This window comes from Phacochoerus africanus, chromosome 15, assembly GCF_016906955.1.
Source record: "Phacochoerus africanus isolate WHEZ1 chromosome 15, ROS_Pafr_v1, whole genome shotgun sequence".
In the NCBI taxonomy this organism is placed as follows: domain Eukaryota; kingdom Metazoa; phylum Chordata; class Mammalia; order Artiodactyla; family Suidae; genus Phacochoerus; species Phacochoerus africanus.
In genome coordinates this window covers 121,668,059-121,690,903 of record NC_062558.1, presented here as the reverse complement: position 1 = coordinate 121,690,903, position 22,845 = coordinate 121,668,059, and the positions used below count along the sequence as shown (strand labels likewise).

Here is a 22,845-nt window from a genome sequence, read left to right as displayed (position 1 = left end):
AGGGACCTTGAAACAGGAGAATATAACTGGATATCAAAGAAGGCCTCCCAAAGGATATGATATTGAAGCCTGATAGGCAATTAGGAGTTTAATGAGGTGAAGAAAGCATGGGATTGAATCAAAGGAGACAATACCAGAAAGTTTTCATTTCCCAAAAAAATAAACTTCAGATAAATGCGGTGTAAAGCATTTATAAAGTAATTGCTAAAATGCAAAAATTTTTGTCTTTTTTTTTTTTTGCCTTTTCTAGGGCCACTCCCTCGGCATATGGAGGCTTCCAGGCAAGGGGTCTATTTGGAGCTGTTGCCACCAGCCTATACCAGAACCACTGCAACGTGGGATCCAAACCGCGTCTGCAACCTACACCACAGCTCACGGCAATGCCGGATCCTTAACCCAGTGAGCAAGGCCAGGGATCAAACCTGCAACCTCATAGTTCCTAGTCAGATTAGTTAACCACTGAGCCACAACGGGAACTCCCGCTAAAATGCGAAAATTTTTAAAGGAACTTCTCAGATTTCTATAATGAAAATAACTGTAAGGATTAAAAAAGCAATACGAGAATGTTTTAAAATGGGAAACTATGGCACTTTGGAAAGACGTTTGAGATGGCAAAGAAGGTCCCTCATTGTGCACTCAAATAAGTATTAAATCCAACTGCATGTAAAATTACTTAATATTCAAGTTCAGAGAATTTTTAAACCATATAAAGCCATACAAATACCTCTTCCAGGATATAAACTTCTGATCATACTGGCTGACTTATCGAAAGCAAAGAGTAGCATTTTGAAGTAAGCATTGAAAGAGGTTGTTAATGTTCTTAGAAGAGTACATTTTAAATGTCTGTATAATAAAAACTTACTATGAGTTCTAAGGAAGTCCATAAATGTTACTCTTAACATGATGCATAAATGCTGAGAAAAAATATTCAATATGATTTTGAAACATTTTACCATAATCCAAGTTCGAAGTCTCAGAATTATTCCATATTAGGCTTACTTAGTTAAAATATTAATGAAAAATATGTTCTTAGTTAAAAGCTTTAAATAATAATCTGGAGCAGTTCCCCAACATTAATGCAGATCCAGAGTTCAAGGCCCAAATTAAGAGGCACACAAGAAATAACAAACTCTAAAAATATAACTTTAGTGAAAGCCTATAGTTATCACCTAAGATATTAGGTCATACATGGACTCCAAATCGTTATTCACCTGCAATTCTCCAAAGGGACCTTAACACTGCTAATTTCTATGCTTTTTCTAACCTCTACCTATCCTACTTATTATTTTTCAAGAGTTAGTTTGGGGAGTTCTCATCGTGGGTCAGTGGTTACTGAATCCAACTAGGAACCATGAGGTTTCAGGTTCAATCCCTGGCCATGTTCAGTGGGTTGAGGATCCGGCGTTGCAGTGAGCTGTGGTGTAGGTCACAGACGCAGCTCAGATCTGGCATTGCCGTGGCTGTGGCTGTGGCCAGTGGCTACAGCTCTGATTAGACCACTAGCCTGGGAACCTCCATATGCCACAGGTGCAGCCCTAGAAAGGACAAAAAAAAAAAAAAAAAAAATTTAGTTCGGGTTGTATCCTCCAGTAAGCATTTCTGGTTATACATGCAGTCTGAGTGTTAACTCATCTGAGTTCTTCAGGGTATACTGCTATCAAAGCACTTGTCACATTAACTATTGTCTGTCCAGTTCACACAACAAGCCATGAAATTACTGAAATCAGCAAACATAGTGTATTTATATGTGTACCCTCACAGTCTGGGACACATATGGCACTCAGTAGAAGGTCTATGACATTAGTGAATATGAAACTGTAATTACTAAGAAATATTTGTAGAACAAAGTTTAGAAGTTAAAGACTATCTGCAAAATTGTGAAAGTCTTAAAAGTAGAAAGGAATGTTGTACAACTCAAAACTGGAAAATGAGAAAGCCTCAAGTCAATTGGGGAAATTCAACTGGAAATTAACTGCCAAAATCTAGACATTATTCATGTCAGAACAAGTCATTTCCACTTTATCTCCAAGATTAGAAAAAAAATTTTTTTAAATATCTGTCAATAGTGAACTTACATTTGTAGGATTTATGAACAGTGTTTGAGGGCAAATAAAATGCTGAAATATGTGTTCACAGTGCTATGAACATAAGAAGACAGACTTGCCAAAATACTTCATAAAAGTCTTCAGGTTGATTTCACATAGGGACCAATCACAACCTCTTTTAAGGTCACCTGTAATGTTTTAGCTTCAAACAATATGTTCATTCTTTAAGATAAAAGAATCTTTACCTTTTACTGCATATACCACTTTTTGCAATCAGTTCTGCTCTTTAGAAAAGTTGGAATGAGATATAGTGTGAAATAACCTAATTAGTTCTTTTAACTCTTCATAATGGGGACACCATACTTTTTTAAAAAGCACATTATGTTAGCAACATCTCAAAAGCTGAGGAGCCCTTTGTAATTAGAATACTCTTTTCGTATGTTAGCCCTTTGATTTGCTGAGTTAATCAAATGCCAAAGGCAGAAGGAACATTACTAAAATAATGCAATTACATATTATGAACACAAATCACTTTCTCAGACTTATACATTTTCATTTCTACCTTCACTGATTGACAATTACATTTCAGAGCACTCTATATCAAGTTCATGCACATCATAGGTCACTTTGTAACTTAGAAATTTTTCAGATTTTTAAGTCAGTGTAGGCAGAGAGGTAGGAAAATGCAAAATTTTAACTATTACATTAACGGAAAAAAATACTTCCAGAAAGATCTATAGCATACAACTTTGATGGGATGTAAATTTCAGAAGAATAGCAAAATTTACACATATATTATTTGGTCCATGAAAGTTTTAGCCTTAAATTATAGTATGCCTAGTACATAACATGGGAATGCATGAAAGGCCAACAATAAGCAAAAATAACAAACCAATTTGCTTTACTTATTTCTCAAGTACCATGTAAAAGTACCTAATCCCTCCCTGTTGCTAAATTATAGCCAATTTCTAACTCATCTATAACACGATATTTATTAATTCCTCACTAATCTTATTAAGAAATGTCAAAGTGTTTATTTTATGTCAAAATTTCCTCTCCTAATTGATATTTTATAAACTTCCACCAAGTCCAAGTTATAAACCTCAGAACTCACTGAAGGACTTGTGGGTCAACTTCTTTTGTTTTTTATTGTTTGGGTTTTTCTTTTCTGATCTTGTTTTGGTTTTTATTATTATAAGCATAGATTTTTAAGCTTTTTCATACATGAATGACAAATGAATGATATAGTGAATTGAATATAAAGTCTTTCATTTAATGTTCAACCTCCAAAAAAAATCATCCTTATATCTGCATGTTCAGGTTAGTGTACATTTTTTAGTAAAAAAAAAAAAAAAAAAAAGATTTTTATTTTCTTCTCATAAAATGATATTTAAAATCTAAAAATTATTTAGGCTGTCTTACAAGTCTTACAGAAATATTAAATTACACAACAGATACTAATAATCCAGCATATTTTCAAAACAAGTAGGACTGCAGTTTAGCTACCTGGATAACAAAGAATTTGAATTTTATTCACCCTTCCCCTCACAATCCATACAGGTAAACCAAGGCAAAATATATTCCAGTAGTTACTCAGAAGCCATTTTGGAAACCATTCCACACAGAATTCCAGTTTATATCTCTCTGAACGTGGGACAGGCCCTGTCCCAAGTCACCAAAGAAACAGTAACATTTAAAAAGTGTAATTCCAGGAGTTCCCATTGTGGCTCAGTGGTGAGGAACCCGACTAGTATCCTTGAGGATGAGGGTTCAATCCCTGGCCCCACTCACTGGGTTAAGGATTTGGTGTTGCCATGAGCTGTGATGTGGGTGGTTGTGACTAGGCCAGTGGCTTCGGCTCCAAATGACCCCTAGTCTGGGAACCTCCAAGTGCCATGGGTGTGGCCCTAAAAAGATTGAAAAGAAAAGAAGTGTAATTCCAGCAAGCATAACAAAAGAATTATAATTTTAGTGTTCCTTTTGAAAAGGAAATGTTTCAAATTTCTGACTGGTTTCTAGTTCACAAGTTGTATAAATCCTTCTTGCTACAATTATCAAAACGCAGCTCTGATCAACTTTCTGAATATTAGTTTAAAAACTAAAAAAGAAAAAATCCAGCTGCAAGTTATTAACATATTTCTTAATATCACTCTTTAACCCATAACAATTTATAACAAATAAAAGAAAATCTTAAACATTTGAAAACTGTTCTAATAACCAGAAAACAAATGCCAACCTGAAATAAATGTTTTCTTCAAAAACTGAACAAACACCTTCGGGAAAACTAGTAACCTTAAGAATAGGCCAAGTACATACCTCCAAACTGGCATTTCAAGAATACAGTTTTATGTCATCTTTATGTTACATTTAAGTCATTTAAAAGTTATAAACCTTAGACAAAGCCTTTATTCCCTGTGGTCTATATTTCAAATGCATATTCATAATTAAAATTCTACAGTGCACCCTATGTCCAAATTAATATTTAAAAGATTTATTACATTCAAAGATCCTTATGTAGGGAATGGTCACTTACATACTTACTCCTAATAGTTCTTGTCACTGTCACATAGAAACACATCAACACTTAAATTCAAACTATGAAGGTAAGCTTACTGAATGTTACAAATAGCTAAGTTTCTTCAAATACAAGTAACAAACAGTTACAAGGGTTGTGGCATGTAAAGGGGAGGGTAGAGATTAGCAACTAATAAACCGAGGTCTTTAAAATTAAGACAGTCTTTCAGTGTTGATGCTACATTTTGATATAAAAATACTTGGTTACACAAGTGTATCCTGGGATTCTGGGAAAAAAAAAGAACAAAAAATAGTTTGATACAATTATCCATTACTCTGAGTAGATACTAGAAGGAGCTGACATTTCTGAATAAGTGTACAAAATAACACTAGCATAAGCTTAGACATAGACTGTTATGATTTACCGTGGTGGAGGCAAATACTATACAGCCTACATCTGCAACCCAATTTTTACTTCGGCATCCCCAGAGACTAAGAAAACATTTCTTTGGGCAGGTTGCAAAACATTGCTTCCTCTTTTATTCTCATCACCCTCATTATGATACAAAGCAACAGACAGACAAGAAAGTCAAATCACCAACTGCAAGGGTTTAAAGCTTAAACACACACAAAAAGCATCTTCTTTCCAGCTACCGAAAGGGTATTCAGTTCACCTGTTTGTAAATCCATACTAACACAATTACACAAAACCTCTGCTGATTTAAAAAAAAAAAAAAAAGCAATTAATGGTTCAGAGTCATTATTCTTCTACCTAGGCAAGGGGGGGAGGGGGATGGTACAAAACAATGGATACAGAGGGGCTGGGGAAAAATCGTTTTGTCCTGAAGCCTCTAACGTTTAGAGCTGGGAGTGGGGGGTGGGGGGGCGGGGAGGAGAGTACTTTTCCTCTATCCCTAAAAGCTGCCGCGGAAAGAGGTTGGCATTAGGCAGGTCCAACAGAGCAGTCTTGGACCTACAACTCGCTTCACCAAGCAACACACCCAAAGTCGACTCACCACTCTTCAGGGAGAGGAGACGAGAACCCGAGAGCGCGGTGGGCTTTGGGGAGGGGGCGAGGAAAGACTCCACCCGCATCACTACCGCTGCGTGGCGGCCCCAGCCAACGTTTCACACGCCCACGGGGCGCCCCGCAGCCTGGGCCCGGGGACCCAGGGAGCCGAGCGGAGAAGGACCGTCCTCTGGGCGCCCCCGGCCCCGGCTCTAGAGCCAGTTAGTCCTCTCTCGGGCGCTGTCCCCGGCCGCCTGCGGCAACCGCAGGCCCGGCCCCGGACGCTGTCAGCTGGCCGGCTCGCTCTCGGGGAGAGGCTACGGGCCCGTACGAGAGACGGCTCCGTGGGCCCGGCCCTCCCGGCGACAGCACCCAGGAAAGCGGCGGCGGCGGCGGCGCCTCCCAGGGCCCCGGCCCCTCGGGCCTCGCCCCGGCCCCGCCAGCTAGCGCCTGTCAGGACGCGCGGGGCTTCCCCCTACCGACAGCCCGCCCGACCGGCAGGAAGGAAGGCAGGAAGAACCGGCCAACAAGCACCCTCCCGCCTCAGCGGCCCCTGGTTACCGTCAGGAGCCCCGACTCCGCCATCCTCCTAGCTCGCCCTTCCTCCTCCTCCTTGGAAGCGACGCTGCCCAACCGCCGCCCCCCGCCCGCCCCTCCCCCACTCGCCCCGCCCCGCCCCGCCCGCCCCTCCACACACACTCGATGATACCGCCCCGCCCCACCCCTCCGGCGCAGGCCGGTCAATCGCTGGAGAAGAAAAACAGGCGGGGCCAGGGCAACAGAAGCTGCCCAATCAGAGTGAGGTACTGTCGCCAGCGACGCTACCCAATCAAAGTGAGGCATTAGCTCCAGCTTCTCTTTCTCTCTCCCTCTCTCTCTCTCTCTCTCTCTCTCTTACTCTCCCCGCCCTTTTCCTTTCCTCAGCTCTTCTATGCCCTCTCTCCCGCCCACTGGGCGCCGCTGGCTAGCTGGGTCACCGAGAGACCCTCCAGCAGGGTAGAGAGACAACTCTCAACGGAAGTTACTGTTGACGCTAAGGCAGCCATATCTGATAATGGCAACGGAAGTTTCCTCGCCTCCGGTCTCCTGTGTGACGTAATTTTCCCTTCGCCCAATCTCACAGTTGCCCTGGGCAACAGTTGAGCCGTCAGGGAAGACACGCATCTGTAAGTAGGCCCCAAAAAGTACCAAAGGTAACCAGACATCCCATATGAACAAGTTAATTCATACTCCAGACTACTTGCCGAGATTGGGGGATAGAGGAAGCGGCTTTTCTGGCCCTTATTTTGCTGGGACATCTGGTCACTTACCTAGGTGGACAAGAGTTTACGGCGCCGAAAATCCCTGTCCTGCCCGGAAGTTGCGTTTGACACTTCTGAAAGGGGTCATGGCGGAAGCATGGGAATAGCTTGCGCCCCCCTTTCCCCAGGGAGTACCCATTCCGACAGGAGTCGCAAAGTGAGGTGAGTGTCCCTTGGTCTCCAACCGTGGGTCAGGCCCGTGCGGGCCCGACGGCCCCTGGGAAACGGAGCGCTGAGGAGGCGAGCCGGGCTCAAAGCCTCTTCCGCTGGAAATAGGTTTTCTTTCCGGGCTGGTCCGATGGCGGCCCGCCCTCCCTCCGCCCCTCTGAGGCTCCCTGTGGGGTGAGGCCGCTCTACCGGCTTCCCTCGCCCCGCTGCAGCCAGCTGGGACGGGAGGGGCCCCTAACTCCAGCAAAGTGGATCTCCTGATCACGCCCCAGCAAGTTCTGTTAAGCACTTTCACCCTCTGACCTTTGAGGACGGAGAATTCTGGAGCTTGAGGAAATCATTTTCCATCCCCAGCTATAAAGGAAAAAGATGGTCACCCTACCACTGTGACAACATCTCGAAGCCTTATTTCCCCACTTCCTGTCTGCATATTCTGAAATTTTCTCCCTTTTCTTCGTTTCTCCTCTTCTCGGGGTTTGTAAGCATTGACTGCATTTCTGGATGAAAGTATACTGTCCACATTGTGCATGTCTATGGTTTATTAAACAACTTAATGTTTGTGAATATTCATGAAATGTATTATTTTATATGGTTTTTTTACAAGAGTTATCACACATTATCGTAGTTCCTTCTGTAGATTTGAGTCGACAATTGTCAGTCATCTTGGTAATATCAAGTTGGCTCAGATCCAGTTTTGCTGTGGCTCTGGCGTAGGCCGGCGGCTACAGTTCTGTTTGGACCCCTAGCCTGGGAACTTCCATATGCCTCCGCTGTGGCCCTAAAAGACAAAAAGACCAAAAAAAAAATTTTTTTTAAAGAATACGATAAACATTAATATACTTTTCGCCTAGATCCAACAGTTGTTAACATTGTGCCATATTTACTTTATCCCTTTTCACACACTTTGTTATTGAGCCATTGGGAAATAGGTTGCAGACACCTGTTGTTAAGCAGGCATCCCTAAACATGTATTTTCTAAGAATTCTAAAGTTCTCTTGCAAAAACAAAATATTATGATTAATAAGTCTTCAGTCTTTAAAATCCAGTGTGTATATATATCTGTATTTTCCCATTGACCAAAGAATGTCTTTTATACCTCCTCCTTGCAAAAAATATCAGGGTCCAGTCATGGTTTATATATTGTATTTGGGTATATAACTCTTTTTTTTTTTTTTGTCTTTTTGCCATTTCTTGGGCCACTCCCGTGGCATATGGAGGTTCCCAGGCTAGGGGTCTAATCGGAGCTGCAGCCGCCAGCCTACGCCAGAGCCACAGCAACTTGGGATCCGAGCCGCGTCTGCAACCTACACCACAGCTCACGGTAACACCGGACCCTTAACCCACTGAGCAAGGGCAAGGACCGAACCCGCAACCTCATGGTTCCTAGTCGGATTCGTTAACCACTGCGCCATGACAGGAACTCCAGGGTATTATAACTCTTTAGCCTTAATCTAGAACCATTCCGCCATCTCTTTTTACCTTGTAAAATTGTCATTTTGAAAAGTTCAGGCCAGGGGTCTTTTTAAATGTCTCCTCTTGTCTTATTTTTCACAAATCAGAAGTAGGTCTGGAGGCATGATTAGATTCAGTTTAACACTTTTTGCAAGACTACTTAAAAGTATTTATACTTTACCAATCATGACTAACTGCAACTACATTTACCATGCCATGAGTTGCTCATTAAATCCATCCCACTTCTCAGCACACCACCCTTCTATGATGTCCTACAGAGAAGAGTTTAATCTTCCTATCTTTGTAGAGTACGTTAGTGTGCTGCACTGACAACATAGACTGGCTACCTTTAATAAAGATTTGCTGCTACTTTGCCTACACTTGGCGCTGATGCAATGTAATCTACAGCAAAGTGTACTGATGTCAGCAGTTTCATGAGTTTCAACTCCTGGCATCCCAAGGATGGTTGATGAAAGATGTGTGGGCCCTGCAATTCAAATACAGATGAATCTTGATGTTATCAAAGCAGATACTAAGGGAACTACTGGCCATCTGGCCACATTCCAATTTAGGCAATGTTATTTTTCTCCCTGAAATTCTCTTGCAAGTCCTAATTGGTCCTGGTGTTTTTGTGATAGCTTTTCAGTAGTATTCATCACAGCCTATTAAAAATTGCAAAACCAAGATTATACTTAACATTTAATACATTAGGAACATTCTCTGTCCAGTGGATAGAGAAATGTTTGCAGAACTTCAGAATCACAAGAGGAAAACTCCCAAGACTGCCTAGCGTATGTAGTCCTCCTATCCTAGACATATTTGACCACAAAAGGTAAGTAGAAGGAAGAAAATGCACTTAATGGAACAGAAGAAAATATTCTGGGAGGGCAAAAACTCTTAAGATTGATAGAGAATGTTTTAAGGCTTTGTATTGAAAGTTAAGTAACGCACTCTGTCAGTCACTTCCTATATAGAAGGAAATTTATTCATGTGGGACTATGAAACAGTTTTAAGTTTATCCAGATTCAAGTAAGGCAAAATAATATACCAATTAAGACCACAGATTTTAGAATCAGATCTGGGTTTCAAGAATAGGAACATTCACTAGGTGATGACTTTGGACAGTTTACTCATTCTGTTTATCATCTGTTAGATGGAACCATGGGAGTGCCCATTGTGGCACAGTGGAAACGACTAGGAACCATGATGTGGTGGATTCCTCCCTGGCCTCACTCGGTGGGTTAAAGATCCACCATTGCCGTGAGCTGTGGTGTAGGTCGCAGGCAAAGATCAAATTTAGCATTGCTGTGGCTGTGGTGTAGGCTGGTGGTTGGAGCTCTAATTCAGCCCCGAGCCTGGGAACTTCCATATGTCAAGGGTGCAGCCCTAAAAATAGCAAAAAAATAAAAAATAAATAGGACCATAAAACCTTTTAGGATTGTTGAACAGAATGAGTCAAATATAATTCTTTAGCATAGTTTATAGACATGGCATATAGTTAGTGCATGGTAGTTATTTATTATTAGTAACATCTAAAGCAGTCCAATCTGAGTACATTATAGCATTAAATGTTTATTTAATATTTATCGAATGAGCAAGTGAACCTATGACAGTGATTCTCCAAGTTTAATAAGCGATTTTGATTCACTGAGTCTGGGGAAGGCTCCAGAAAAATCTGTATTTTTAATAATAGTCCAGGAGATTTTGATGCAGGTAATCCGAGGATCAGGCTTGCAGATCTGAGTGAAGTGTCAAACAATTCTTTATTTCCCTTTCCTTGTTTCCTATCGAAGTAGCATATATTGACAATGCTGAGAATATAAAAAGTTCTTCAGGCACCCTTTTTCAAAAAGTCTTAACCTTTTTTTTTTAAAGTTCATAGCTAACATTTTTAGAACTGTTTCCAAATACTAAATTTAAAAAAAAAAATTTTTAGAAAAAGTCATTTTGCCTGAGTAGGATGTGTCATTTTCTACTAACTTAATAGTGTCTCCTACTGGAGTATAACAGAACCAATGGCATCATCCAGGTTCACCCAGGTAGAGCAGTTCCTTAGGCCCAAGCACATTTCAGAAACTAGACAGCACACATTTTATTCACATGAGTCTGGATTAATTAGCCAAATTGAACTTGTTGCAACATTCTTTTACCAGCAGATGCCAGATAGAAAAACAGAATAGAATCTCCTATAGTTCTAACTACTTGACATATGATGTTATTTGGCATCTCCAGTTGAACACTGTCAATCAAAATTAAGCACTCTGCTAGTATATGGGCAACCACTTGAATGTTACTACTTCATGTATGCTGAAAAACATTTTTGTTTCTTTGGACTCTCCTTTAACCTTTTTCTCATGTTAGTTTATATTCAGAAATCTAATGTATGTGAAAGTTCATGTATCAGTCAACCATGTAAGTCTTAGGTAAGACAAAAAGATAAATTTTTTCATTTTTTTTCCTCCCATTCCTGTCATACCCATCAACAACTTGCACTAGGTAGACTGAATTTACTTAAAAGGAATTAATAGTCACAAAAGAAAAATATGCTTTACTGTCTTTTACATAAATAGGGTTGCCTCTGGTGTCTCCCTTAGTTCCCAGAGCTTGTATTTTGCTTTGTAATGCCTATTAGTGATAAAACAGGATAATATATTGGAGTGGCTCTGTATTTTACTAAAGTTGCAAAGTCAAGTGCCTGTAGTTGCTAGGCAGGTAAGGTAAAAGGAAACAAGAGGCAGTAGTGGGGATTGGCGAACTCCTTATGCTCATCTAAATGAATATCGCTTCCCAGTCCCAGGCAAATTTTGCCATGTGGGGATATGGACTTGGTGTTACCACATCTGTCAAGAAGAACTAAAATTTGGACTTCATGAGAAATCTTATTTTTAAGCATTGGTTCAAATACTGTTTATACCTTTAGCAAGCCAGCAAAACATTTAACTGTATAGGACCAAGAGCTACAAGTTTATGACCTCTGTCTTTCTTACATAAAAATGTGATTGGTGCTTTGGTTTCTAAAATGCTTTAGAAATGTTTTCTTTTTTGCCAAATTTCAGATTCATTTACTTCTCTAAGTTAGTTTATAAGTCACTTGTTATCTCTATCAAAAATTCAAGATTCTTATGTACACCAAGCATCTAACTCCTTGATTACAATTTAAAAGGTTTTTACTCTTTTACACCAAATTAAAAACTTGTTCACATTATCTCAACCTTGAATTTTATTAGGAATATAATCACATTATATTTCTAGCACTTTTACATTCACTTTTCACTTGAACTTTTGCAACCCAAGACAGATACTACACATGTTTTTCATGAGAAAAACAACTTCCAGTTGGTTAGGAAATGTATTCAAGGTCACACAGCTAGTTAGCAGTAAGCCAGAGTACAACTCATTTAAAGTATAAACATGAAGTATACTGACCTGGAAAAAAAAAAGAAAGAAAAAAAAAAACTCCAATACAAGCTTTTATTTTAAATCATACACTGGATTTTAATTTTGAAGGTTGTTTAAAATATTCCTAGAATACTCTGAAGCATTCAGTTTCACACTTTAAAAATGAGGTTTTGTAAAATTAGGATAAGTTTGTAAGTTTAGATAACATTAATGGAGGGAAAAAAGAATTATAATGGAGAACTAATGGTGGATTAGAGGTGGTAGCACTTATTATGGAGGATAATCACATTGACCCACAAAATGGCCCTTTTGGGCCTCGAAGCAAAGATCAAATATGAGAATACTTTAGTATTTGGAGGGTTGTTTTAAAAACATCCAAATCCTGGCCTGAGCATTTTTAGAAGCTAAGACTTAGCTCTGGCATCCACAGTATGTTTCCACTTTGATATTTCTGATATATATATGCTTTTAGTTACCAGAATGGAGCTTGGATTTTCATAATCTATTCCCCTTCTCTGCCTGCTATCTGACTAGTCTACATTTTCCAGTGACTAAATGAAAATATGATACACTTTAAAGTTAATAATCCTGGTTAGCTATTTAATCCATGATCTTGGTCTCATCAGTATATTCTCATATATGTCAACATATGAAAAAAAAAAAAACTTAGAAGCTTTTAAAGTGTTGCTTATTTCTGATGAAGCTTGAGATTTGAGTTTCAGTTGTAGCATCTTTTAAAAATAATACTAATGCTATAAAACAAAACCCATAGACAAAAAGTATTTTTTTCCTAAGAAAATTTTTTTCCGGGTTATATCAAACATGACGACTGGAATGCTGAATCCTCAAATTAAGAGTGAGAGAAAGAAAAACCACATGTTGGTTAAAACCATACATTGATTTGACTGTGACAGTTGCCAAACTAAAAAAAAAAAAAAAAAAAAAAAAGCAGCAGTGCCATTTGGGGGTTTCAGGCCATTCCTACAGATGCAGCTTTGGAGTCTGGCAGACACGATTTCAAATTCCTGTTTCTCCATTTATCATGTGTGTGATGTTGGGCAGGATAACTTTTCCTAGATCTGTTTTTAGTCTGTTTAGTAATATATGTATGTACCAGGGGATGCAATGGGAGATGGGGTAAGTGGACAATTCAGTTCTAAAGTCACCTCTTAGGGTAAAAAGGTGTTTTATTTTCAAAGTTACTATAGAAAATCCCTTAAACTGTTCATATATTAAAATATATGATTTTGTCCCAAAACACTGTGCTGTTGTTATTCTTAAGCAAACTAAAATTTAAGAGCCACTATACTAAAAGAAAGAAGCTAATGTGCATATTTAGTTGTAGTAGATACTACAAAATATTAAAAGATAGGAATTCCCTTGTGGTGCAGTGGGTTAAGGATCCGGCGTTGGGTCCCTGCTGTGGTGCAGGTTCGATCCCTGGCCTGGTAATTTCTGCATGTGGCAGGCATGGCCAAATAAAAAATATTAAAAGATACTACAAATTATCTCTCTAAAAAAGCTGTACCAACACACCCACCCACCAAGAAAGAGTGCACATTTCTCTATACTTTCCCTAACTGTGGATACTATTAAGGTTCTGATTTTCTTGGAATCTCAAAGACATAACATACAACAAAATGAGACCACAATGATTTTCCTATCTAAATTATAACCACCACTACCCCTGGCACTCCTGTACCCCCTTAAAGTATTTTATTTTCTAATATTTACTACCTTCCAGTAGCATTGTTATTTCTCCCCCCATACTCTAGACACTAAGCTTCAAAAGAGCAAAAGTGTCTCTTTTGTTCACTAATGAACAGTGCCTACCACATAGTAGACACATTTATTGAACTGAATGACACAGCACTTACATAACATCATGAGTTTCACCCATAGCTGGTATATTTCTTCTTTGACCCTATTACCACATATCTTACCTTACCAGTAGGAAGGTACCCTTAGGAGTAACCACAACTCCTCAGGGCATGTTACACCAGGCAGAATATTCATGTTTGGCTATTAGCAGGCCACCTGGAGAAGGATATATAAATGCTCCTTCCAACTCTGGGCTTCCTGGACAGTTGATTATCAAGACAGTGTAGCCTTGCCAATGCTGTCCATCCAACCAACACCTTGCTTATATTAGCCCTTCCCTTCCTGTTTCTCTCCTGCCAATGCCTAGGGGGACCTAGGAACAAGAACCAACCCTAGAAAAGTAGATACTCCACCCAGGCAACTGACAGCACCTATCTTCCTCACACCAGGCCCAACCTACTTCCTACCAGGCCTTTGGCCCCACGCCCTTTCCAGTAACAATGGCAGCTTCGTCGGAGGACTGAGGTTTGGTACAGCACTAAATTTCATTGTTTTCCTCAAGCCAGGTTTTGGATATGGAAGAGTTATAGAGAAGGCAAAAGACTGATTAAATTCTGAATAACTGGAGTTTCTACTTTAAAACAGCTAAGATTTAAGTATTTGTTCACCCACCATTTTGGCATTTTGTGATTTAAAAATTTTGGTTAGGAGTTCCTGACATGGCACAGCGGAAACAAAATCTGACTAGGAACCATGAGGTTGCAGGTTCAATCCCTGGCCTCACTCAGTGGGTTAAGGATCTGGCATTGCTGTGAGCTGTAGTGTAGGTCACAGACGTGGCTCAGATCTGGTGTTGCTGGGGCTCTGGCATAGACCGGCAGCTGCAGTTCCAATTTGACCCCTAGCCTGGGAACCTCCATATGCCTCAGCTGCAGCCCTAAAAAGCAAAAAAGAAAAAAAAAGTGATATAAAAACTTTTAACTGCTATTCATTTCCTTCACATTTATCAAAATTTCTAATGTCTATCCTCCTTATCAGGACCATATCATGTCAGATTTGCACCAAATAAAGCCCTAATGAAATTTTCCTTGTAGTTTCTTTAATGGAATGGCTAAATGTTTTTTATAGTTATATTCAGGCTAATCAGGACCTTGCAATGTTACTAGCCTTCAACATAATCTGGAAAAAAAAAAAATCACTAGTTACCACTGGCAGGCCTAAGTAACAAGAAGAATGTGGCAGGAGAGGCTAAGTAAACTGTATATTGTTTATCTCAGCTTCTAATTAGTGATAAGTTGCTTTATTTCTGGTTCATTCCCTACTTCATCTTCATTCCCCAGAGAAGTATAGGGGTAAATATTGCAGGAAACTTACATCTTCCAGAACAGGAATTTGAACAAGAAAGGGGAAAGAGGCTTGGTATATGGAGAGTAGGAAGCCTTTACTAAGGAATGTCAAAGTAGTCATAATGGGAATAACTAAAACCAGAAGCAGCTTCACTTGATTATAATTAATTTGCAGTGGGTGGTAAAGGCAGGCACCAAGCCAGCATCACGTTATAATAATAAATCATTCTTCTGTGGTAGTGATGTTATGAAAGATATATGCTAAGTTGCATCAGTATGATGAAATATCACAGAATGGGTGGGACCATCTAGAGAAGGACCTGTGTTTGGAAAGGGATCATGCTACAAACTATAGTCCAAAACACCTTGAATATACCATGCTATAGCAGGCATAAACTGAGATATACCACTGGGAACAGATGTCATCAGCCAAAGATGACATATATGCCTGGATATTCATAACAAAATATTCATGTGAGGGTATTCACTGGCACTTCAGCATATAGTATCTCTGTAGTAAAAGAAAATAAACTGAAAGCACACCTCACTTCTGGTATTCAAGAGCCAATTTCACCTGTTTGTGTTGCTTCCTTACAAACTGCAGCTATACAGACAATAACTGATCTTTAGGGTGCTTTCTGTCATTATTGCAAATTAAAGTAGAAACTGGCAGTTAGCTATTGAAAGAAGTGGAATGTTAGGCAATATTTACATACTACCTCCTCCTCCTCTAACACCCTCTCACTCCACCTCCCAGATGGTCATGTCTTTTATATCACCCACTACTCAGGGGAGATGCTATCAGTGAACCCAAATGGCTGCACATAAATCGCTTTGTTTTAACTCAGCTGCATAGATAATTATCTTTGACTGAAAAACTTAAGTCCTATCAATTTCCACTAGGAGGGGAAAAAATTAGAACATGCAGCCTTCCAATTACCACCACCACTGATGAATGGAAGTTGACAGGATATGGATGCTTTTATGAACTATTTCTAAACCTTGTTTCAATGAAAAGACTCACAGGTAATTAATGGGAAAATTATATACGAATAGGATAGTTCATTTTCTATAGGAATTCTGATTGTACTTCTTAACTCATAGAAATATCTCAAGCAATATGCTTTGGGAATTCATTCTTGAATAACAGTAATAACTGATTTCTCATTGAAGGAAGAAACTGCATCCAAGAATTCAGATATGGCAGAAGTGAAGTCAATGTTCCGAGAAGTTCTTCCAAAACAAGGTATCTAAGTCACAAATACTTATGTCATAGAATACTATAGGGACCTAAAAACTAATAGGCAGTGTCATATAGCAGGCTCAATATAAACATCTGAAACTATTTTGTGTTCTATGTGCCACACTTACTTTCCACTTTTACTACGCTTTTGTCATGAGTAGACTGTAAAGGAGTAATCTATCACTTCCCCCCGCCCTAGTAAAAAGGATGTAAAATGAACGTTTGATTGTTTCTTAAACATAGAAATCCTGTTTTACTCAAGATTTCAGATTACATATGAAATATCCAGTGAAAAAAATAGCACCATAATTTACCATAACACTAAATAAGGTCTGCAAGTGGGGAAAAGAAACCTAAATCAAGCATTGTAACCAAAGCTAAAGGTTTAAGTTAAACATTCAGTAATTTGAATATTCATGTTAAATTAACACCAAACTTTACTATAAGAATTTTTATGAACATTGTTTCTCCCCAAAATTTTTTTTCAAATTAAACATCTGACACAAAAAGTTATTTGTCCTCCTAGAAGAGAACATAGGCAAAATATTCTCTGACATAAATTGTACCAGTGTTTTCTTAGGTCAGTCTCCCAAAGCAATAGAAACAAAAACAAACAAATGGGACCTAATCAAACTTACAAGCTTTTGTACAGCAAAGGAAACCATAAACAAAACTAAAAGACAACCTACAAATGGGGGAGAAAACATTGCAAATGATGTGACCAATAAGGGATTAATTTCCAAAATATATTAACAGCTCATACAACTCAACAACAAAAACAACCCAATCAAAAAATGGGCCAAAGACTTAAATAGACATTTCTCCAAAAAAGAAATACAAATGGCCAAATAGGCACATAAAAAATGTTCAACATGCTAATTATTAGAGAAATGCAAATCAAAATTATAATGAGGTATATCTCACACTGGTCAGAATGGCCATCATTAAAAAGTCTACAAATAAATGTTGGAGAGGATGTGGAGAAAAGAGGATCCTCCTACACTGTTAGTAGGAATATAAGTTGGTGCAGCCACTATGGAAAAGAGTATGGAGACTGCTCAGAAAACTAGAATTATCATATGATCCAGCAGTCCCACTCCTGGGCATATATCCAGACAAGACTATAATTCAAAGATACCTGCACCCCTAGATTTACTGCAGCACTATTCACAGTAGGCAAGACATGGAAATAACATAGATGTCCACTGAAGGAGGAATGGCTAGAAAAGATGTGGTACATATATGCAATACAATACTATTCAGCCATCAAAAAGAATGAAATAAAGGCATTTGCAACAACATGCATGCAACTAGAGATTGTATATTAAGTGAAATCAGTCAGAGAAAGACAAATACCAAATACCGTATGATATCACTAATATGTGGAATCTGAAACAGGACACAAAGGAACCTATCTACGAAACAGAAACAGTCACAAACAAGAACAGACTCGTGGTTGCCAAGGGGGAGAAAGTTGGAGGAAGAATGGACAGGGAGGTTGGGGTTAGCAGATATAAGCTATTATAAATTGAGGGGATAAACCACAAGGTCCTACTGTATATATAGCACAGAGAACTATATTTACTGTCCTTTGGTAAACCATAATGGAAAAGAATATAAAAGAGTGTATATATATGAATAACTGAATCACTTTGCTGTGTACCAGAAATTAACAGAACATTGTAAATCAACTATACTTCAATTTTTAAAAAGTTGTTTGTCTCAGAATCTTAGGTAGAAAATCAAAACCTGTCTTTCTCATCAACTCCCTATATTAAATATTGCTTTTACATATATACACACACAGAAGAAATATTGTGGTAACTGAAAACAAGAGAATTTCAATGACAATGGATTAAGTTTTTAGACCTTCATTCTAGCTGCAAATCCAAACCACCAAATAGCTATGTTACCTCACTCCAATTAATTCTTTTTTTTTTTTAATTTCTTTTTAAACTTAGGGCAGTTGTCTGTGGAAGATATAACCACAATGGTGCTGTGTAAACCCAAACTTTTACCCTTAAAATCTCTGACTCTGGAAAAACTGGAGAAAATGCAGCAAGCAGCACAGGATACAATTCGCCAACAAGAAGTGACAGAAAAGGAACAGCAGCAAATAACTCAATGAATGGTAACTTAGCACTTCTACAGAACACCCTACCTCTAACTATTAACAACAGCTAGAAAGCAATCTACATCTGTATGCTGAAAGCAGTTATGTGTTAATAAAACAGATACAGTATTTGAATTTAAACACTCTGGTTTGTATTGAATATAAACAATGAAAAAACCCTGAAACCGGATTCTGAGTTTTTTTAACCCAAGTTCTTAGAACTGCAAATTAAATTACTGTTTACCATTCTGTTTTATAGACAACATTCTTAGGCACAAGTGACTAAATGCAGCTTCTACAGTCAGAGAATCCTTCACATGTTCATTAAAAAATGAACTTGAAAATGCATTCCAGGAGTTCCTATTGTGGCTCAGCAGTAACGAACCCGACCAGTATCTATAAGGACAAAGATTTGATCCCTGACCTTGCTCAGTGGGTTAAAGATCAGGCATTGCTGTGATCTGTGGTGTAGGTCACAGACATGGCTTGAGTCTGGCATTGCTGTGGCATAAGCCAGCAGCTGCAACTCAAATTCAACCCCTAGTCTGGGAACTTCCATGTGCCACAGGTGTGGCCCTAAAAACAAGAAAAAAAAAATAGTTCTAATCCTGTATAAAGTGTTTATACTAGGCTTTTGTTTTTTTTAATTAGAAATTTTGTGTGTCATGTCACATGTAAAGCTATTCTGCCTGACCACCTGATCCTACTAATGACAAAACTGTATTTCTTCCCATTTTTTAACTTTTTTTCTTTTGGCTATCCTGCAGCCTATGGAATTCCTGGGCCAGGGATCAGATCTGAGCCACAGTTGTGACCTACGCTACAGCTGTGGCAATACAAGATCCTTTACCCACTGTGCAGGGCTGAGGATTGAACTTGCATCCCAGAGCTCCAGAGATGCCACCAATCCTACTGAGCCACAGCAGGAACTCCCCAAAACTGTATTTCTTAGACACATTTGGTTTTTGAGAAATCCTCATCTATTCAGTTCCCTGAGGTTTTAATTATATTGATTTTTAAGGACTTAATTACCTTGCCACCTTTGTCTTCCAGGTATCAAACACAATTAAAACCCTAAAAATGGAAAATAACATGGATTTGGAAGAGCCCATGAAATAAATACAAACATAAGCTTTGAAGATTTACTTCTAAAAGACTGTAGCTAGAAATGTAATGGGTATATTCCAAGAATACCTTTGTAAATTCTGAATATAATTCTTGGTTGGTTTGATGTATTTTAGTAACAATTCCAATCTGCATGAACCCTGAGACCTCGCCAAGTAATTGGGCTCTGCAAAAGAGGTTAGAAATGTGATCATTCTTTAGATAACTGTTATTCATTGGTAGCTACTATTTTCTCAGATACTAGGTAAATGTAAAACTTCGGGGGTTTTTTTCTTTTTGGCCTCACCCAAGGCATACAGAAGTTCCTGGACCAGGGATCAAATTTGAGCTGCAGTTATGACCTACACCACAGCTGCAGCAATGCAAGACCCATAACCCACTGAGCCACAGCAGAACTCCAAACTTTTGAGTCTTTGAGTAATAGTTTTTTATAACACAAACATTATTTGGTAATAGAATTTAAGGATGAGGAGTTCCCTTCTCAGCTCAGCAGTTAATGAACCTGACTAGGATCCATGAGGTTGCAGGTTAAATCCCTGACCTTATTCAGTGGGTTAAGGATCTGGCATTGCTGTGAGCTGTGGTATATAGGTCGCAGACATGTCTTGGATCCCACGATAGCTGTGGCTGTGGCATAAGCTGGGAGCTGTAGCTCCAATTCAATGCCTAGTTTGGAAACTTCCATATGCCATGGGTGCAGGCCTAAAAAGCAACAAAAGAGAAAAGTATGAAGGAAAGGTATATCTGTTTTAGGAATTTCGTTTTGAGGTCCAAGACAAACAAATCAAAAAACAATGTAGTAGTATAATATTACTTCCCAGGTATAATATTAAAAGAATTTACTTAATATTGTATTAACTTATTGTATTAACTTATTCCTTAAGTTTTCAAGGAACAAAGTTTAAATTCACTAGGTTTAAACTGCTCCTTTATGTGATTTAAAATGTAATTGTGTGAAATAAGTTTAAAAGACCTAAAATAAATGTACTCCCAATAAAGAATCAACACTGCTTCACATGTTTTATTTTGTCATACATTCTCTAGAACCGGGTTCATTTTTCCAGTTTTGTAGAAAAATAGATGTTCCAGCCACCATTTACTTAACTGTCTAGTCTTTAAGACCAATCAGTATGTTCCCTGGAAAGATGAATAAGTCTCATGACTAACCCATTTTCTTAAAATTCTTTAAGACAAAGAAATAACTTTTTTTTTTTACTCCCAAAGCACAGTATTTCAACAGCAGCAGCCAACATGGGGTTTTAGCAGCTTAACTTTACCCCCTAAATAAAGCTTTGTATAAACCAGTGATTTTACTACAAAAACACTGTCCTTGAAAGAAAGGAGTGGCAGTCAGACAATGCAAAACTTGGAATGATTAGGTCATAAACATGGCACTTACAAAAGGTAGCTTATGAGAATATTCCACTTAAGAAGTGGTTACTTTTCTGTCCCTCCTTTACACCCTCGGAAAAAAGAAAAAGAAAGAAAAAAAAAACACTTCCTTTAAAAATTCCCCTTAAATGTAAGTTTACAAAATTTCGGAAATGCCTTATACCGAAAACAAGTGCTTTAAAAAAAAAAAAAAAAAACTGTGCTAACAACTCTTACAATTCAGATATATATATTTTTTATAACATCTAAGACTTGCAAGAGTTTTTATATTCAGTAGCTCTCTGGTTTAAGACGACCTCCATCTCCTTCACTTACAAAACGTTTTCTGCCCCTGTAATGAAAAGAACACAAATATGAAAAGAGATACAAATTCTAATACAGTCAATTAAAAGAATTAAAAACTTTGTCTTTTTTTGTTATTCCTTAAGTTTTGAAGTTGTACTGCCATTTAAATTTTAAAAAGTCAGCCCACCTCTAAGTCTATTGAAAAAGACATTCCCTGCTATATTTCCTAGAACATATTAAATAAACTACCTAATCTAGAGCTTAATTACTGAAATAAGTTCACTGTCCAAATTAAGTCATACAAAAAAAAGTTAAAATATGAATAAGGGAAACATTATCCTATTTAGAAATTTAATACAATTTGAAATTATTGCAGATTTGGTTCCAGACCACCAAAATAAAGCAAATACTGCAATAAAGCAAGTCACATGAATTTGTTTTTCCAGTAAATATAAAAGTTATGTTTACACAATACATTAAGTGTGCAGTAGCATTATGTCTAAGGCCTAATGTACATATCATAATTTAAAAACTTTATTGCTGAAAAATGCTAACCATCATCAGAGACTTTAGCAAGTCATATAATCTTTTTGTTGCTAGAGAGTTAGAAATACTCTGAGAACTATGTGACACATATAATGTGAGTAAAAGCTGTTGGGAAAATGGTGCCAACAGACTTGCTCAATGCAGGGTTGCCAAAAACCTTCAATTTGTAAAGAAAAAAAAAATCTGCAAAGCAAAATAAAATGAGGTATGCCTCTCTTTATTTCTACTGTTTGAAAGCTACTATTTAAAAGCTAATCAGTGAGCCAAATGGGAAACACTAACATGATTTGGAATTATGCAAACTAGAGCTACATAACCTATCAAAATATCCATGTTCAAAATATTTAATTTTTTCTCAGATATAGAAAAGTCGTAACCTGAATGGAGAAAAACAAATCATAGTCCAATTAATTTCGGTCTAAGGCTCATTTTGAGATTTCTGCCATTTCAAATCCAAGAAGCCTTCCTCTATAATGCACTAGCTACCAACAGCCCAGGAAAAATAGTTGAAAACCAGCCTAAAGCAGTAAGTGCTAAACAGCTGGGGCAGGATTAGCCCTTATTCTCTGACACTAGACCAACATGCACAGGCATTTGAGTTTACATAGAAATGTGCACTTCGCCCAAATAAAGATAGAGAATAAAAGATAGAGAATAAAAAGTGAAGGTTCTATGGAATACATAGAAAGTTTAGGTATTTCTTCAAATGATCCTTGAAAGTAAAGCCACAAGAGAAAGAAACAAGTGGACTTGTGAATAGAGGCTGAAAAACTTTTTAAAAACCAGTGCCAAGTGTTGACTCCTTTTCATAAGTCTATACAGAAACCAGCTATATTTTCCTGAACATAAAGGCTTCATATTATAATATTAGGAAATCGAAGGTGGGAACAAGCAGCAAGTAGCAAGAAGCCTTGCCAAAGTAGACAGTTTTTACTGATGTTTAATACCACTTGGCACATTAGTACATGGATGGTACCATCAAGTAGAGATCTACATTTTCAAACACTTTTATCAAAGCAATCAAAATGTATTTTCCCCATTATCTTTTCCTTCTCTCTTAATAGTCACTAAACTTTGTAGAGCAAA

General features: G+C 38.2%; 3 protein-coding genes across 8 annotated transcripts in view; 1 reads left to right on the top strand and 2 right to left on the bottom strand.

Moving 5' to 3' along the window:
- The window catches only part of SHOC2 (SHOC2 leucine rich repeat scaffold protein), a 104,489-nt gene extending 97,479 nt beyond the window's left edge, over positions 1-7,010 (bottom strand). Inside the window, exon 1 of one of the 2 annotated variants that reach the window (XM_047762443.1) lies at positions 6,879-7,010. The gene's annotated coding sequence lies outside the window, so the exon portion shown is untranslated. Of the gene's footprint in view, positions 1-6,129; positions 6,216-6,878 lie in introns of those variants that run through there. The other variant, XM_047762442.1, reaches the window with a different exon arrangement.
- BBIP1 (BBSome interacting protein 1) lies at positions 6,471-20,050 on the top strand. Of its 4 annotated transcripts, none has more exons than XM_047762445.1 (4): positions 6,893-7,031; positions 16,229-16,301; positions 18,260-18,429; positions 19,465-20,050. In XM_047762445.1, the coding sequence occupies exons 2-3, from the start codon at positions 16,256-16,258 to the stop codon at positions 18,424-18,426; spliced, it is 213 nt and encodes a 70-aa protein (XP_047618401.1). In that variant the 5' UTR covers positions 6,893-7,031; positions 16,229-16,255; the 3' UTR covers positions 18,427-18,429; positions 19,465-20,050. The 4 variants fall into 4 exon arrangements, with proteins under 4 accessions (XP_047618403.1, XP_047618401.1, XP_047618400.1 ...); XM_047762446.1 differs by lacking the exon at positions 19,465-20,050 and adding an exon at positions 15,959-16,081 and having other exon boundaries at positions 6,974-7,031; positions 18,260-18,596; XM_047762447.1 differs by lacking the exons at positions 6,893-7,031; positions 19,465-20,050 and adding an exon at positions 6,471-6,734 and having other exon boundaries at positions 18,260-18,596.
- A 480-nt stretch (positions 20,051-20,530) lies between these two features.
- The window catches only part of PDCD4 (programmed cell death 4), a 29,421-nt gene continuing 27,106 nt past the window's right edge, over positions 20,531-22,845 (bottom strand). For both annotated transcript variants that reach the window (XM_047760617.1, XM_047760618.1), the window contains exon 12: positions 20,531-21,259. In XM_047760617.1, coding sequence (XP_047616573.1) covers positions 21,199-21,259 — 61 coding nt within the window. In that variant the 3' untranslated portion in view covers positions 20,531-21,198. The remainder of the gene's footprint in view (positions 21,260-22,845) is intronic.

Bases quoted from the DNA above. Each gene is read 5' to 3' on its own strand.
- BBIP1 (XM_047762445.1), top strand. From the start codon at position 16,256: ATGGCAGAAGTGAAGTCAATGTTCCGAGAAGTTCTTCCAAAACAAG. The intron at 16,302-18,259 runs GTATCTAAGTCA...TTTTAAACTTAG, and splicing joins AGAAGTTCTTCCAAAACAAG to GGCAGTTGTCTGTGGAAGAT.